This window comes from Octopus sinensis, linkage group LG14 (genome assembly GCF_006345805.1).
Source record: "Octopus sinensis linkage group LG14, ASM634580v1, whole genome shotgun sequence".
Classification (NCBI taxonomy): domain Eukaryota; kingdom Metazoa; phylum Mollusca; class Cephalopoda; order Octopoda; family Octopodidae; genus Octopus; species Octopus sinensis.
Genome location: NC_043010.1, coordinates 52,011,328 through 52,028,564, shown reverse-complemented (window position 1 = coordinate 52,028,564; position 17,237 = coordinate 52,011,328). Strand labels below are relative to the sequence as shown.

The window sequence follows — 17,237 nt, the reverse complement described above, 5'->3', positions numbered from 1 at the left end:
GCTTAATTACACACGACTCAAGTTAGAGAAAGGGTTCGTATTATACACAAGGTTTAGGTTTTTTAGCAGTACAGCACCCTAAAAATTCCCTGCGTATTATACTCAAGGGCGGACTATACTCGAGGATTTACGGTACTCATTTTACCCATTTTAGATATCATTTTTAGAAACCTGATCAAATCAGACATTAGTGAGGGGAAAAAATTGATTTGAGAAAAGAATATTGATTGTTAAACGCCAAAAGTTATCCAGTTATTTTTTTAGCAACCTCGATTACAGTCGGGTCAAAGTTGAGGGAAAATGTCTTGGAAAAAAAGTACTTATCACCTGGCTACATTTCGGACTCTTTCAACTTCAACAACAACAACTATGCTGAACAATTTTTACCTGCAATGTAATGATTTCAAACAAATAGGGAGAAAATAACGAGAAATCAGAAATTACTCATTTTACCCCGGTTACTAATATCTCCCTCCTTACTACTGTATGTATGATACCAGACCCAGCTTAAGAAGTGTATTAATTTAAATCTGTTAAATACATTTTAAGTCTTTACTTTCATAATTTGTTTCTTATTTTAACTATATATTTTATTTAGGCTGTCTCCGGAAAACGGGACACTTCTAGTCCAACAAAATTTGCCGGTACATTATATTAAAAAAAAACTAATTACACGGAATGTTTTTTCAAGCGGTACAACTTCCTTTCCTACACCGTTATCTCTTTTGTTTTTCTAGTGAAGCAACTTCTCAGCTTCTCTAAAAATTACCTCGCTTTCCCCAACTAAACAACTTCTTTAAACCCATCACTAGGCCACACCATCACTAGGGAAAAAATATAGTGGACTGAAGCGATTTCCAATACATTTACTGGCTCTTAATTTATACCAATTCCTGGTGTCCTACTATTTATCTAACTCCCTATTCTTTATTAATTGTTTATTATTTTTTTTCGGAATTGGAAAAAGAGTTTCGGATTTGAATGACTTTAAGCTTGATCTCCTGCCCATTGTAGATCTTTATTGTCTATCCCTACGGAAAAGATAAAATAATACAAATACACAACATTTAGTGTGTTTGATTGAGTCGATTTTATCACCCGCCTTGTTATCTATTTTATATGTGTTTTAATTCAGTTGAAAAGAATCAACTGTGAAATGGGTAAGTCGGATTTATTTTCCATAAGGTACAACTAATTTCACCGTTTGTCTTATTCACCTTATACAATAGTTGTAAATTTGGTCGCTACGACAGAATTATTAGTCGCCTAATCATTATATAAATATATCACCTAACAATATCATAATTTTCAACGACATTAGCAATTGTAATAATGACATGGTTCCAGCTTTAAGAAACCAGAATAAAAACAAAAACAAGGTAATACATTTTCTGCACTGATACATTTTATTCTGTTCATTATTGTAAATACTCATTTTTTTAGACATGCTTGGCTAGAAAGAAACTATTTTATAATGTGGCATAGATACATAACTTCAGTTCGAAAAAAAAACAACAATGTATGGATACATACATGTAAACTGTAGCATATCTGTTTCTTTGTGCCTTATTGACATTTGTTGTCTGAAGGTAAGAAACTCAGATTAGCTATTTATGAAGGTTCATCTTCCAGTAAAATGTCACTCCTTTCTCCTTGTTCGCTCTCAAATACTTGCATATATGAAGAACTACTGTGAGGTTAAACAACTGAAGTGTGAAGAAAGCAGTTTACGAACCAAAAGGAGTCGCTTTACGCTTTATCTCGTCCCGGTGTATGTAAATGGCAATCAAATTTTTTTTTCCATAATTACACCCTACTGTTTTAGAAAAGCAAGAACTCATTTGATAATAATATAGTTCTATAGGGACCATAACCTTATGAACAGACAGCTCGAACACCCACCTAATCACAAATCTGTTCAACCTAGTCGTATTTGGAATCTAACATATCTGTTTAGTTTGGGTATCATGATGTATTCGCTCGGTTCAATGTCTTGTAAGGGAATTTGGTAAAAAGAAATTGTCGTCTGACCACTCCTTACACAATTATAATTTACATTTATCGCAGCCCGAGCATTGTCTACGTATGCATGTGTGTGCACATACATACATATATTGTTTTGAAAAATTACTTTAAAATGACACGATACAGTCACAATATTTGAAGAAAACTTTTTATTAATATATGCAGTGGTTAAAGAATCCACAACTCTTTAGAATAGGCACTGATGTTTGTTAGTAGTGGGTATATTGAAGTACAAATCCATTAGAACTGATTCGTAAGATCAGCTGACTTTGATCTATAAAACTGCATACTTATATATATATATATATATATATATATATATATATATATATATATAATCATCATCAACATCATTTAACGTCCGTTTTCCATGCTAGCATGGGTTGGACAGTTCGACCGGGGTCTGGGAAACCAGGATGCTACACCAGGCTCCAGTCTGATCTGGCAGTGTTTCTACAGCTGGATGCCCTTCCTAACGTCAACCACTCCATGAGTGTAGTGGATGCAAGGAGAGTGTTCAGTAAATATTTTATGGCAAACTCTCTACCTATTGTTTTCAGTCATTTGTTCAACAGTTCCAGGGTTTGTCTTCCAGAAAAGAGTGTGTTGAAGGAATACCATGGTGAGAGAGTGTGTATCAGAGAAGATGAAGGTGGTAGGCAGCTACATGACAATTGTTGGTAACAAGATTGGTTAGAAATAGCATGAGTGGTACAATGGATGGAGCTAGAGTGGTAAGAGAGAGAGAGAAAGGGTCATAGAAGAAGAGGCTGTATTAGAAGTGAAAGAGTGATGGATGTCAATAATGAATGGTAGAGAAGCAAAGCAATTAATGTGGAACATAGTGGTGGATAGCAATGAAGGTGTGTTGGTAAAAGAGTAGGATTGGTAAATATCAGTAATGAGTGAATAGGTGCAAACATGACCGTGCACCTGTCCCACTGCATGGCATCTTGGAAAAGTGACTTCCAAGCTGACCAATGCCTTGTGAGTGAATTTGATAGACGGAAACTGTGCAAAGCTCATTTTGTGTGCATGTGTATATGTGAACCATTACATTCTGAGCTTCATATGAAACAGCTATTAGTGATGGGGCTTGTTAACATTTCTTTATCAACAATATGGGCGTAGGAGTGGCTGTGTGGTAAGTAGATTGCTTACGAACCACATGGTTCTGGGTTCAGTCCCACTGCGTGGCACCTTGGGCAAATATCTTCTACTATAGCCTCGGGCTGACCAAAGCCTTGTGAGTGGATTTGGTAGATGGAAACTGAAAGAAGCCCGTCATATATATATGTATGTGTGTGTGTCTGTGTTGTTTGTCCTCCCAACATCGCTTGACAACCGATGCTGATGTGTTTACATCCCCGTAACTTAGCGGTTCAGCAAAAGAGACCGATAGAATAAGTTCTAGGCTTACAAAGAATAAGTCCTAGGGTCCATTTGCTTGACTAAAGGTGGTGCTCCAGCATGGCCACAGTCAAATGACTGAAACGAGTAAAAGAGTAACAGGCACAAGTGTGAATGTGTGGTAAGAAGATTGCTTCTAAACCACATAGTTCTGAGTACAGTCCCATTGGCACCTTGGGCAAGTGTCTTCTCTAGCCTTAGGCCAATCAAAGCCTTGTGAGTGGATTTGGTTGACGGAAACTGAAAGAAGCCCATTGTATATATATATCTGTGTATGTGTCTTTATGTCTGTTTGACCCCACCACTGCTTGATAACTGGTGTTGGTGTGTTTATATCCCTGTAACTTAGCAGTTCAGCAAAAGAGACCAATAGGATCAGTACCAGGCTTATCAAAAAAAATATTGCTGTGCAGATATGAAATGAATTAATGTTAAGTTATCCAAGAAAAGTGAAAAATTAATGTTTCTAACACTCATTCTCTTTCAGAGAGAGAGAAATGAAGATATTTTCTTCTATTTTATTTATCTTAGTATTTATTTTGTTAGGAGAGGCGGCTTACCATTATTAATCAGTTTTCATAGGCTGTTTATCACTAGTGTTTATTTATTTTTATTTTTAGTTTTTGTACTTTTTATAACAGTTTGTCTTTAGATGCTTTTGTTTAAAAAATATCCTGTTTCATCCATTTGACTGTGGCCATGCTAGGGCACCTCCATGATATGTTGAACATCACTCCCAGTACTTATTCTTCTCTTGGTCTCTTTTGCCAGACTTTTAAGTTGAGGGGATGTAAACAAATCAACATAGGTTAAGTGGGTGGAGGAGACAAATACATACAAACCATACATCATCATCATTTAATGTCTGCTTTCCATGCTAGCATGGGTTGGACGGTTTGACTGGGCTGGCATGCTGGAAGGCTGTGCCAGGCTCCAGTCTGATCCGGTATAGTTTTATACAGCTAGGTGCCCTTCCTAACACCAACAACGCCGGCATGGGTGCCATTTGCGTGACACCGGTATCTGTGATTTTGTTTGGCTCGAGGGGTCTTCTTCTCAAGCACCACATATTGGGAAGGTCTTGGTCATTGCCTCTGTGAGGCCCAACACTCGAGAGGAGCTCAGCCACTTTGCCTCCATGAGGCCCAACACTTGAAAGGAACTCAGCCACCTCACCTCTGAGAAGCTTGCTCGAAAGGAATTCAGCCATCTCACACCCGTGCGGCTCAACACTTGAGAGGAACTTGGCCACTTTGCCTCCATGAGGCCCAATGCTCGAAAGGTACTCGACCACTTTGCCTTCGTGAGGCCTAATGTTCAAAGGCTGATTTTTTTTACATGTCACCAGCATGGGTGCATTTGGTTTGTTGGGTCCTCTCATGCACAGCATATCGCCAAAGGTCTTGGTCACTAGTCATTGCCTCTGTGAGGTTCAAAGTTTGAAGGTCATGTTTCACCATCTCCCTGGATCTACCTCTACCATAGGTTCTCTATACAGCTGCCCTCATCCATATGCATCACATGACCATACCAACACAGTTGTCTCTCTTGCACATGACATCTGATTCCTCTTATGCCTAACTTTTCTGTCAAGATGCTTACACTCAGTCAAAAGTGCACACTGACATAGCACATCCAGCAAAGCATACTGGCTTCACTTCTCTCAAGCCTACGCATGTCGTCAGCTGTCATAAACCATGTTTCACTGCCATGCAGCATAGCTGTTTGCACACGGGCATCAAACAATCATTGGTCCTCATGGTACTGAGCATAAGTGAAATATATATATATATATATATGATGGGCTTCCACACAGTTTCCATCTATCAAATTCACTTGTAAATCATGGTCAGATCAGGGCTATAGTAAAAGACACTTGCCCGAAGTACCATACGGTAGGACTGAACCCAGAACTGCATGGTTGCAAAGTGAGTTTCTTGACCACTTGAAATACTAATGTTTTTTGTATTTTTGAAATAGTACTTTTTTTTTTCTTTAACCCTTTAGCATTCAGATTACTCTGTTAAATGTAATGCTTTTTCACTGAAATTGTTTTGAATTAATCATGCATTATCTAATTATCTCACAGCTTTGAGGTTTCAATAATGTGATTATTTATTTTTAGAATGTCAATGTAGGTTAGGTGTGAGAGGCTAGATATGGCTTGTTCAAATATAAAACATGTAGAATATATTGGGCCGGATATTTAGCATTTAAACCGGCCATATCCGGCCAAAAGTATTCTGCCTGTTTTATGTTCAAACTGGCCAGATCTGGTCTCTCACACCAACCCTTCAATATCGTTTTAAAAATTAACAGCTACCTCATCAAAATCTCATAGCTACAAGATAATGCATGATTAGTTCAAGGCAATGTGGATAAAGAAGGATTAATTTTGGCAGAATAATGCGAACACTAAAGGGTTAAACACTAATGGGTTAATACCAATTTGAAAATTTTGTTCCTCTTTGACCTATTTTCTATTTTATATTCCTTTTAAAAATTAGTTGACTTCAAATCTTGTTTTGATTTCTCTTGCAGATTTTTAACTACATTTTGTCACAATGGAGAAAAGTAAGAAAGAAAGGTCATTTCCTTGCAATGTATGCGGGAAGAACTTTGCACAGAACGGTTATTTAAAAGTACACATGAGAATCCATACAGGGGAGAAACCATACAAATGCGAGGTCTGCGAAAAGGCCTTCACAAAGAGCAGTGACTTAATAACACACACTCGAATTCACACAGGTGAGAAACCATACCAGTGTATTACCTGCGGTGAAACCTTCACACAAAACGGCAACCTACAGAGACATATCCGAACACACACGGGGGAGAAATTGTTCCACTGCGACATATGCCAGCGATCCTTCTGCGACAACAAGTACCTGCAGCTCCACAGGAGATCTCACACCGATCCTGTCTTGCGTTGCGAGATCTGCCATAAGAAACTCAAAACCATTGAAACGATGAAGAACCACATGCAGATTCACACTGGCGAAAAGTCCTACCATTGCGAATATTGCGACAAGTCGTTTTGGTGTATTGCCAGTTTCCAAAAGCATTCTAAGATCCACAACGAAGACAATCCGTACCGATGTGAGACTTGCGGTCATGTGTTCTCATCCGATAAATCTTTGCAAAGCCACATTCGTGTACACACGGGAGAGCGGCCCTTTCGTTGCGATCCTTGCGACAAGTATTTCACGACGGAAAGCAGACTACGGAAACACAACCGAACCCACACCAGCGAATGGCCTTACATGTGCTTAATCTGCAACACGGAATTCACAGAGAAAGCTGATATTAAAGAGCACTTGACTACACATTCCGAGATTAAAGAGTTTGAGTGCCAGGTGTGCGGTGCTCGATTCGCTTGGCGAGATCAGTTGAAACTTCACATTCGGACTCACACAGGTGAAAAGCCATTTCCCTGCAAAATCTGTGGCAGATCATTTGCCCGAAAAGCAATTTTAAGTAACCACCTTATGACTCACACAGGTGAAAAACCCTTCTCTTGTTGGCTATGTTCAAAGGCTTTCTCTCGGAATAGCATGTTAAAGCAACATATGAAGACACATACAGAGGAAGATCTTAAAAATTGCTAAAACAAACTTCCAAATCTCCACCATAACTTAACATTAAAAAAGTACTAAGAGACAGCATTCCCTCCAAACCTGAAACTTAACTTTCAGATTTGTTTTCCAATGAAACCACAAGGTCCTTTTATGAGAGTAATATTAAGTAACTTAACAGTTCTATTCTGAGACCCCCTTTGGTCACGACACTGACCATGGGATTGCACCTAGAAAGTTGCCCTCCCAGGCACAAGTCCGGGCAAGGTTGTTTATGGGAGACCAGCAGTTGCCCATGCATACTGGTCTCCCCTCTCCACACCACTAGTGTTATCCAAGGGAAAGGCAAAGGGGCCGATACAACTTGGCACCAGTGACGTCACAACTCATTTCTACAGCTGAGTGAACTGGAGCAACGTGAAATAAAGTGTCTTGCTCAAGAACACAACAGGCAGCCCGGTCACAACCTCACGATTGTAAGCTCAACGCTCTAACCACTGAGTCATGCACCTAACAGTTCTATATTGCTGCAAAATTAAAGAGTAAAACTAAATGCTATAATGTTTAGTCTTGGTTGCTGAGTGCAGCCAACCTGATAACAGTAATACTGTACATGTTTACTCTCTCATGTAAGCCTTAATGCATTTTATCTACCTGCTCTACGATGTTTGATTTTACAAAAAGGTATATTTATAATGTATTACCTTAAGTGGAACAAAAGTTTGTGTGTCTCCATTTTTAATAGTCTAGAAAGTTCTGTCAAAGACTAACAGCAATGAAGTGATCGATTGCTTTATTTCCCAAGAAAGCACTGACGAAAAATATCATTACAAATGACACCAAAGGTTTATAAAGATGCTTTTTAATGATGACATTGATATTGTTATCATCGCTATTTTAAGATCCACCTTTTCATGCTTGGATGGGTCCGACGAAATTCATTGAAGCAGACTTACTACACTTAGATACCCTTGGCTGATGCCAGCCTTTACCTATTTCCAAGCAAGGTAATGTTTCCCCCATGACCTGGCCTGTTTTTCATGGAAGACCAGAAGCAACATAATTTGTATGATGACGACGCTTGTTTCCAACCATTATGTGATATCAAGACAATATAAAACACACATATACATGACAACCTTCTTTTAATTTCCATTTACCAAATTAACTCTCACAAGGCTATAGTAGACGATAGGTCCCCAAACTGCTGTGCAGTGGGACTGAACCTGAAACCACATGGTTGGGAAGCGAGCATTTTAATCACACAGCCATACTCCTCAGTTGTTAACATTTCTATGTTAACAGTCATTATGAAAATGGTGTTTTACATAGGCGGCGAGCTGGTAGAAACGTTAGCACGCCGGGCGAAATGCTTAACAGTATTTCGTCTGCTGCTTCGTTCTGAGTTCAAATTCCGCCGAGGTCGACTTTGCCTTTCATCCCTTCGGGGTCGATAAATTAAGTACCAGTTACACACTGGGGGTCAATATAATCGACTTAATCCATTTGTCTGTCCTTGTTTGTCCTCTCTGTGTTTAGCCCCTTGTGGGTAGTAAAGAAATAGGTATTTTACATAGGCACAAACCCAGCAAATTTTCCGGGATGGTACAGTCAACCAAGTATTTAACTCTTATTTTATTAGAATGATAAGCAAATTCGACCTCAGTGGGATTCGAACTCAGAACAAAAAAGATTGTTATTTAACACTGCAAATGTATTTTGTCTGACACTAATAATTCTGCCAATACTCATGATTTTTTTTTTTTCACAAATACAAGAAAACTACAAATTTTTGTGGAGGGGATGTTGTCGGTTTAAATGACTGTAGTACTTGACTCTCATACATATATTATCAACCTCAGAAGATGTAGAGTAATCCGGGGGCTTGAACTCAAACCACTAACGAACATTATCTAAATACCTCAGAAAATTTTATCCAGTATTCTATTGAATCTGCCATCTACTTCTCCGCTGATAATAATAATAACGATAATATCCTTAATTTTGTATTTGTTGTCTTCAAAATTTTTTGTTGTTGTAGTTTAACCCAAGGCCAACCTTGTTTGAGCAGACCTATGATGCAAGGCATTCCAGCCATGACCATTCAATCATTTTTTTATCAGACTAATATACACTCACAAAAACACACATACATAGGATCCACATACTCACACACACACACGTGTATGTGAGTATGTACACACACGTGTGCATGTACACATACGTGTGTGTGTGTGTGTGTGTGTACATACACATATGCATACACTTTATTTGCGGGTTAACAAGGCTACTATTGGTTTCATGCCAAGGATTCTTAGCTATTTTCTAGTCTGCCACATGGGACCTATATATTGCAAAGATATACTTGTCTGACAAGTAATTAGATCCGAGTGCATGTTAAAACTGAAACAGTTACAATATTGGAAACACATATTAGCCATTCAAAAACATACAAAGGTAGTTAATTTCACTTAAATGTTTATTATTTGGTGTCAAAGTTTCTGCTAATATTTATCTTCCACAATGTAATTGTCATATATATATATGTGTGTGTGTATATATATATATATATATATATATATATATTACTATTCACAAAAAAACAATAGGCAATGAACCAGTAATTCATTGGATATTTTAATCCCTTAAACGAAGCTATTTTAATCTCTATTTAAATTTATGTATATATATATCATCATCGTTTAATGTCCACTTTCCATGCTGGCATGGGTGGGACATCATCATCACCATTATCATTTAGCATCTCTGTTTTCCATGTTGGCATGGGTTGGACGGTTTAACAGGCCTGCTGGGAAGCTGTCCAGACTCCAATTGTCTGTTTTGGTATGTTTTATACAACTTGATGCCCTTCCTAATGCCAACCACTTTACTGAGTATGCTGGGTGCTTTTTACATGCAACTGGCAGTTTGTTTCACATCTGTTTTTCTATACCGGTATGAGTTAGATAAGTGCTTATTATTAATGTATTGTTTTACTGCTGGATGCCCTTCCTGTTGCCAACCCGTCTTTCAAATAAGGGATTCTTTTCTTTTTGTTCCATTAACTTTCAAAAGTTCAGAGTTATAGGGCAATTTGTGATCAGGAAATATCAACATGTCACCATTCTTTTTACTTAATGGTTTCGTACAAAAGCATGGAATGTAAGCATTTACACACACACACACACACATACCACAACCATCACTCCATATGTGCAACAGGCTCTGAACAGTTTTGTCTGCTGATTCCACTCACGAGGTACTGGGAAAATGTTTCCAGTAAGGATTGAGACTAAGTGCTAGTGTCTGTCCCAGAAGTGTAAAGAGAGATAAGATCGTTATCATCAACCATTTTTAACAAGAGGGAGAACCAGGAAGACATAGGACAACGTACTGAAGGCTAATCTCAAGATACTGGTTCTTATGAAGGAGATAAAGGGCTGATCTACCTGGCCCTTGCTGTACATAAGAAGACCTGTCTACCACAGCAGAATTAATACTAGTGCTGGTGCCATGTAATAAGCACTGGTGATGGTGCCACATAAAAATCATTGGTGGTGGTGGTACCATGTAAAAAGTACTCAGTACACTCTGATAAGTGGTTGATGTTAGGAAGGGCATCTAGCTATAGAAATTAAGCCAAAACAGACAATGGGGCCTGGTGCAGCTCTAGTCAAACCGTCCAACCCATGCCAGCATTAAAAACGAAAGTTAAATGATGATGATGATCATCATCATGGTTTTCCATACTTGTGTGGGTCGGATGGAGTTGATGGAGGCAGATTTTCTACAGCTCGATGCCCTTCCTGATACCAACTCTCACCTGTTACCAATAATAAATGCGCCCTTTTAAAACCTAGCCAGGCTCATTGGCCTGGTTTCCCGGTTTCTATGGCGTAAGTGTTCCCCAGCTGGATGGGACGCCAATCCATCGCAGCGTTACTCATTTTTGCCAGCTGAGTGGACTGGAGCAACATGAAATGAAGTGTTTTGCTCAAGAACACAACGCGTCGCCCGGTCCAGGAATCGAAACCACAATCTTACGATCATGGTGCTGACACCCAAACCACTAAGCCACGTGCCTCCACACCTGTTATCAAGCAAGGTAATAATTCCCCCATGGCTAGAAATGTTTTTGTAGCTTGTTGGAAATGACTTATATTCATTTACAACAATTATGTGATGTCAAAACAAGAAAACACAAACACACACTCATACATATATACATGTATGTGTGTATATGTATATAAATATATATTTACTAGATGTACCTGCCATGGCCCATTGGATCACAACCACTTGAAGTTGAAAATGTTGATGCACAGTGGGAAATGAAAAACTATTTTGAACTTCATGCAATAAAATTCTTAAATGATACAGTTCTCCTGCCTTTGGTGTGACAACATAAACATGACCAAATGTTTCTTCTTTGAAAAACGTTCAAATGGCCTTCAACTTTATTTCTTCTTTCTTCTTTACCATTCTTTGTTACTACTGTTTCAAGTGGGTACTTCAGCATAAAGTAATATTTTTGCAAAGTCATCATTGATGCACAATGAAAAGAATTCTGTCAATTACATTATTTACGTTTGGATGTTGTGCTCATCTTGTTTGTTGTTAACACAACGTTTCAGCTGATATACCCTCCAGCCTTCTTCAGGTGTCTTGGGGAAATTTCGAACCTGGACTCTCATTCCTAAGGTATTTATTGATGTTATTATTATTATTATTATTATTATTGTTACTGTTTAAGGTCACTGCTTGGAATTGAACTCGGAATCTTGGGGTTAGTAGCCCATGCTCTTAACCACTATGCAAATGCTCGTGGGCATATGGCATAGTGATTAAGAGCGCGGGCTACTAACCCCTAGATTCTAAGTTCGATTCCAAGCAGTGACCTTAAACAGTAATAACAATAATAATAATAATAATAACAACATCAAAAAGTACCTTAGGAATGAGAGTCCAGGTTCGAAATTTCCCCAAGACACCCGAAGAAGGCTGGAGGGTATATCAGCTGAAACGTTGTGTTAACAAAAAACAAGATGAGGACAATATCCGTTGAACCGTTGAATGTAAATAATATATATATATACATATATATATATATATATATATATATATATATATATATATATATATATATATATATATAAATATAAAAAACTTACTTGGAAAAGGATGCGTGGCGTTCGATCATATAATAATATAAATAATATACATACATACATACATACATACATAATTTTTCGGATGACTCACGAGCTTTCTTTGAACTATTTCCCTCGTTTGCCTCCTTTCTGAACTTTTTCCTACAATCCTCTTTCCAGTGACAAGCCATCCAATAAAACGTCATCTTCAAACATAATTAATGTAAATAATTTCTCATCTCTTAAACTGAATTCTGTCAATATTGTTCTCATATGTCATTCATTGACAGCCACATATATCCTCATTATTTCTGAGCAATATTCTTTGTTCATCTGGTAGATGAACTTGCAGTTTCACTATTGCAGGGGCTCTTTAATGCATTCAAAATCCTAAAATCACTGCAACTGCTTCAGATGGTCCAATATACCTACCCATTAGATATTGACTAATTTCGTTATCATTGTTCATTGGAACAGCAGCTTGGTCGTTTCCTTTCAGGTGTGTACTTGATGATGTACTTAAGTGACCTCACTGAAGCAATGATTTCAATGTTGCAGTGGCATTTGAATGCTCTTAAAAGAGTTTCATTATAAGGTGCAACCCATTTATTGTTGTTTGTTTTTCCATTATGAGATTCAACTCCTCCCATTGGAACTGATCTTTGTCTATAAAGAGATGGTCTGTTCTTCTGTCTTTAGACCTACAGATTTAAAAAATAATTTTTTGTAACTAAACGCTTTCAAACTTCGTATAGTGGTAGAATGTGTCATATAAAACATCTTTTACTCTTAGCATTTTTGAGAAAAACTTATATTTACAAAGTTATTTCACGTTAACGTACTCGTTTGTCGGTAAATTCAACTAATCAATGACACGTTAACGTTGTAGTATTTTGGTAATTTCAACCAATCAATGATGTATATTCAGCTGAATAAAATTACTGCCATTGTTTGTCAACAACAACTATCGGCGATGTATTTTTCGTTTGTCACTGTTATTTATGACATCATTCATGCGTTTATACTGGTTTTAGCTTTAAGGTTTTAGGGTTAGGGTTAGGGTTGTCATAAATAACAGTGACAAACAACAGCAGTAATTTTATTCAGCTGAAATTACTGAAATATGACTACTTTAACGTGAAATAACTTTGTAAATAAGTTTTTCTCAAAAATGCTAAGAGTAAAAGATGTTTTATATGACACATTCTACCAGTGTCCAAAGTTTGAAATTGTTTAGTTTACAAAAAATTATTTTTTAAATTTGTAGGTCAAAAGGTAAAGATCCGAGATAGTCTGTTCTTCTGCCTTTTGATTAAGTTGGTAAAGATTAATATTTTATTTTAAATGAAATAGTAATCTTCCCCCCTTGAAGGAAAAAAAAAACTATTTCATAAAAATGGAGGGAGAATTTTTATCTTTCAGTTCATGGCAGTCTGAAAGTTGTTTAACCCTTTAGCATTTAAACCAGCCAAAAGTATTCTGCCTGTTTTATGTTCAGCATGGCCAGATCTGGTCTCTCACACCAACCCTACAACATCATTTTAAAAATTAACAACTACCTCATCAAAATCTCATAATTACAAGATAATGCATGATTAGTTCAAAACAATATGGATAAAAAAGGATTAATTTTGGCAGAATAATGTGAACACTAAAGGGTTAAATGATTAAGGGAAGAAAAAGGACAGTGATAGCTACAACGACCCTTTGAGGTATCAACATTTTCAACTTGACTTTTTTTTTTCTTAAAGTGGGGAAATGACTTTTATTTATAATCTTTATCATCTTAATCAAATGGCAGGAAAACAGACAAACTTTTGAGTTTTAATATAATATAGATAAAACGAAAGAGGAAGTTGGAACATTTCTTTGGTATTATTCACCGTTACACATATTTCATTTGCTATTTGGAATCACTGAGTTGTACATGTTGGATAAACATGTAAGAAATTTCTTATTATTGTATATTTTTCCAACACGTACAACTTTGTGATTTCTATTAGCAAATGAAACATGTGTAATGGTGAATAAATAAAACAAAACAATTTCCTGTTTTGTTATATAATAACCCTACTAACAATATTTCCAGAATTTTCAACTGTAATATGGGTGTCACATCAATACAACTACATACTGGATTGTAATACTGGAATAAGCAGATGTGCTTCAAGAGGACACAGCTTGGATTTTACCCTACCTAAAGTATAATATATATATATATAGGTGAGAGAGTTGGTGTGTGAAAGCACGTGGTTGGATGTATAAAAAATAAAAGAGTGAAAAAACTACAGAAGGCTTGTGTTATAAGGTTAAAGAATATATTTAAGTCATTATGTTAGAAAATTTTGTGTATAGATATTGGAGAATATATATATATTTTGTGTATAGATATTGGAGAATATATATATAATTTAAAAATAGGATTAAATCTTTATAAGAATTTATCAAGTAGTTAGTGTGAAAACCTCATAAGGGAAAAATCCATCAATTTTTCTCTTAAATTTATATTGAGGGCATTACTATACATAAATGCCACACACTAGGAGTCAAAACTACCAAAATAAATTAACACATCGTACCGAATGCAAGGGAATTCTGTTTTTAAGAGACTTGCTTTGAGAGTTGCATTCGGTATGATGTGTTTATTTATTTTGGTAGTTTTGACTTTAAGAGTCCCTCCTAGCATGTGGCATTTATGTATAGTAATGCCCTCAATATATATATATTTACCTAATCCATAACATAAATAATGTTTCCTAGTTTAGGCTCAAGACCAGCAATTCTGAAGAAAGAATTTTTTTTTTGATAATATTGACCTCTGTATTTGATTGACTAGTACTTTAATTTATTGATCCTGAAAGAGAAAACTTCTGTAGGATCTGAAATCAGAACGGAAAGTACCAATACTAAATATTGCAAGATATTTTTTCCAGCATTCTAACAATTCTGCTCATCCATTGCCCTAGACAGTATGAATAAAGAAAAGAGAGAGAGGAGAAAGTCCATTGGGCCTATGTAGAGGGATCACTGAATATTTTCTTAGTTTGTTAATCTCTCAACTCCTTTAGGAGTCATAAAAACACTGTTGTGATATATGTTGAACCCATCTCCCTTCAGGTCTGGTTCAGCAGACTTCTTCTGGAGGGACAGAGAAGATGATTTGGCCCCTGATATTGATATTTTATTTATCATTCCCACAGGGATGAAACCACCACTGGGTCTAGTCTTTAGTGTAGTGTGGTGGCCTATATGTCTCAATGACCCTGAGAGTTATGTCAGTGGAGCACAAGGTCTTGGTAAGGCCTCCCATGCTGGACAGGTTAAAGGATAGAAGCCAGACTAATGTAGACCACTTCTTCCCAGTGGTAAAAAAAGGGTTTTTGTTGGGCTAACATCCCTATCTGGAAAAACATTAATTTACAGAAGCATCATTGTCAATTCAAAACCAAGACCTGGGAGAGGAAGGCATTCCCTCAAGGAAACATGACATGGTGCTGCAAAATCTGAAAGGAAAAGTAGGAATCCAGTGGGAGAGATGCAGATAAGGCAATCCAGAGTTGAGAGCAGTTATCAATGGCTCATATTCCATAGGGAGTGAAGGGCTTAAGGAATAAAAAAGTAAAGTTGACCACTGTAGGATTTAGCCTCAAAGTGCAGATAGCTGGGATGAATATCAACAAGCTCATCTATCTTTTAGGAGCAGAAGCTGATATAGTATTGATAGAAAAGGTAGTGAGAAGTTCTGTCTGTAAAGCAGAGACTAGCATGCTAGTCTCTACACACTACACTAAAACTAGACCCAGTGGTGGTTTCATCCCTGTGGAAATGATGAATAAAATATCAATATCGGGGCAAGTCATCTCTGTCGCTCCAGAAGAAATCTGCTGAACAAGACCTGAAGGGAGATGGGTTCAATATATATTAAGGCGGCGAGCTGACAGAAACGTTAGTACGCCGGGTGAAATGCGTAGCCATATTTTGTCTGCCTTAACGTTTTGAGTTCAAATTCCACCGAGGTCGACTTTGCCTTTCATCCTTTCGGGATTGATTAAATAAGTACCAGTTACGCACTGGGGTCAATATGATCGACTTAATCTGTTTGTCCTCTCTGTGTTTAGCCCCTTGTGGGTAGTAAAGAAATAGGTATTTCGTCTGCCGTTACTTTCTGAGTTCAAATTCCACTGAGATTGACTTTGCCTTTCATCCTTTCGGGGTCGATAAATTAAGTACCAGTTACGCACTGGGGTCAATGTAATCGACTTAACCCCTTTGTTTGTCCCCTCTATGTTTAGCCCCTTGTGGACAATAAAGAAATAAGAGAGTGCTAGTGAAAGAATTATTCCAGTCAGTTGGAGGGAGAGCGGGTTAATGGATACAAATTTGGGTGTTACTGTATTGTCTCCCTTATTGGATGCTGTCCTGCTGGGAGCATTACTGTATTGATTGCCTTCCCTAGGATGCTTTCCATCTCTGATTGTGAACGCCAGTATTTTTGGATGCTGTTAGTGAATGTGAGATTGTCAGGAGAGATCGTTAATGATTGTGAGGCCTTACATAAAAAAAAATATGCTCACATACATAAACTGGTGTAGGAGTGGGTGTGTGGTAAGTAGCTTGTTTACGAACCACGTGGTTCCGGGTTCAGTCCCACTGTGTGGCACCTTGGGCAAGTATCTTCTACTATAGCCTCAGGCCAACCAAAGCCTTGTGAGTGGATTTGGTAGATGGAAACTGAAAGAAGCCCGTCGTATATATGTGTATAAGGCACGTAAAAAGCACCAACCGATCATGGCCGTTGCTAGACTCCCCTGGTACGTAAAAAGCACCCACTACACTCACGGAGTGGTTGGCGTTAGGAAGGGCATCCAGCTGTTGAAACACTGCCAGATCAGACTGGAGCCTGGTGCAGCCTCCTGGCTTCCCAGACCCCGGTCGAACCGTCCAACCCATGCTAGCATGGAAAACAGACGTTAAACGATGATGATGATGATGTTTGTGTGTCTGTGTTTGTCCCTCCAACATTGCTTGACAACCGATGGTGGTGTGTTTATGACCCAGTAACTTAGCAGTTCGGCAA

The 17,237-nt window shown here is 37.6% G+C and overlaps 1 protein-coding gene across 2 annotated transcripts; it reads left to right on the top strand.

Moving 5' to 3' along the window:
* Nucleotides 1-681: 681 nt before the first annotated feature.
* Nucleotides 682-7,317, top strand: LOC115219093 (zinc finger protein 525-like). Of its 2 annotated transcripts, none has more exons than XM_036509039.1 (2): nucleotides 682-1,160; nucleotides 5,977-7,317. In XM_036509039.1, the coding sequence occupies exon 2, from the start codon at nucleotides 6,000-6,002 to the stop codon at nucleotides 7,041-7,043; it is 1,044 nt and encodes a 347-aa protein (XP_036364932.1). In that variant the 5' UTR covers nucleotides 682-1,160; nucleotides 5,977-5,999; the 3' UTR covers nucleotides 7,044-7,317. The 2 variants fall into 2 exon arrangements, with proteins under 2 accessions (XP_036364932.1, XP_029645026.1); XM_029789166.2 differs by having other exon boundaries at nucleotides 689-1,379.
* The last annotated feature ends 9,920 nt before the right edge of the window (nucleotides 7,318-17,237 follow it).

Coding starts and splice junctions, on each gene's coding strand:
- LOC115219093 (XM_036509039.1), top strand. CDS start 6,000: ATGGAGAAAAGTAAGAAAGAAAGGTCATTTCCTTGCAATGTATGCGGG.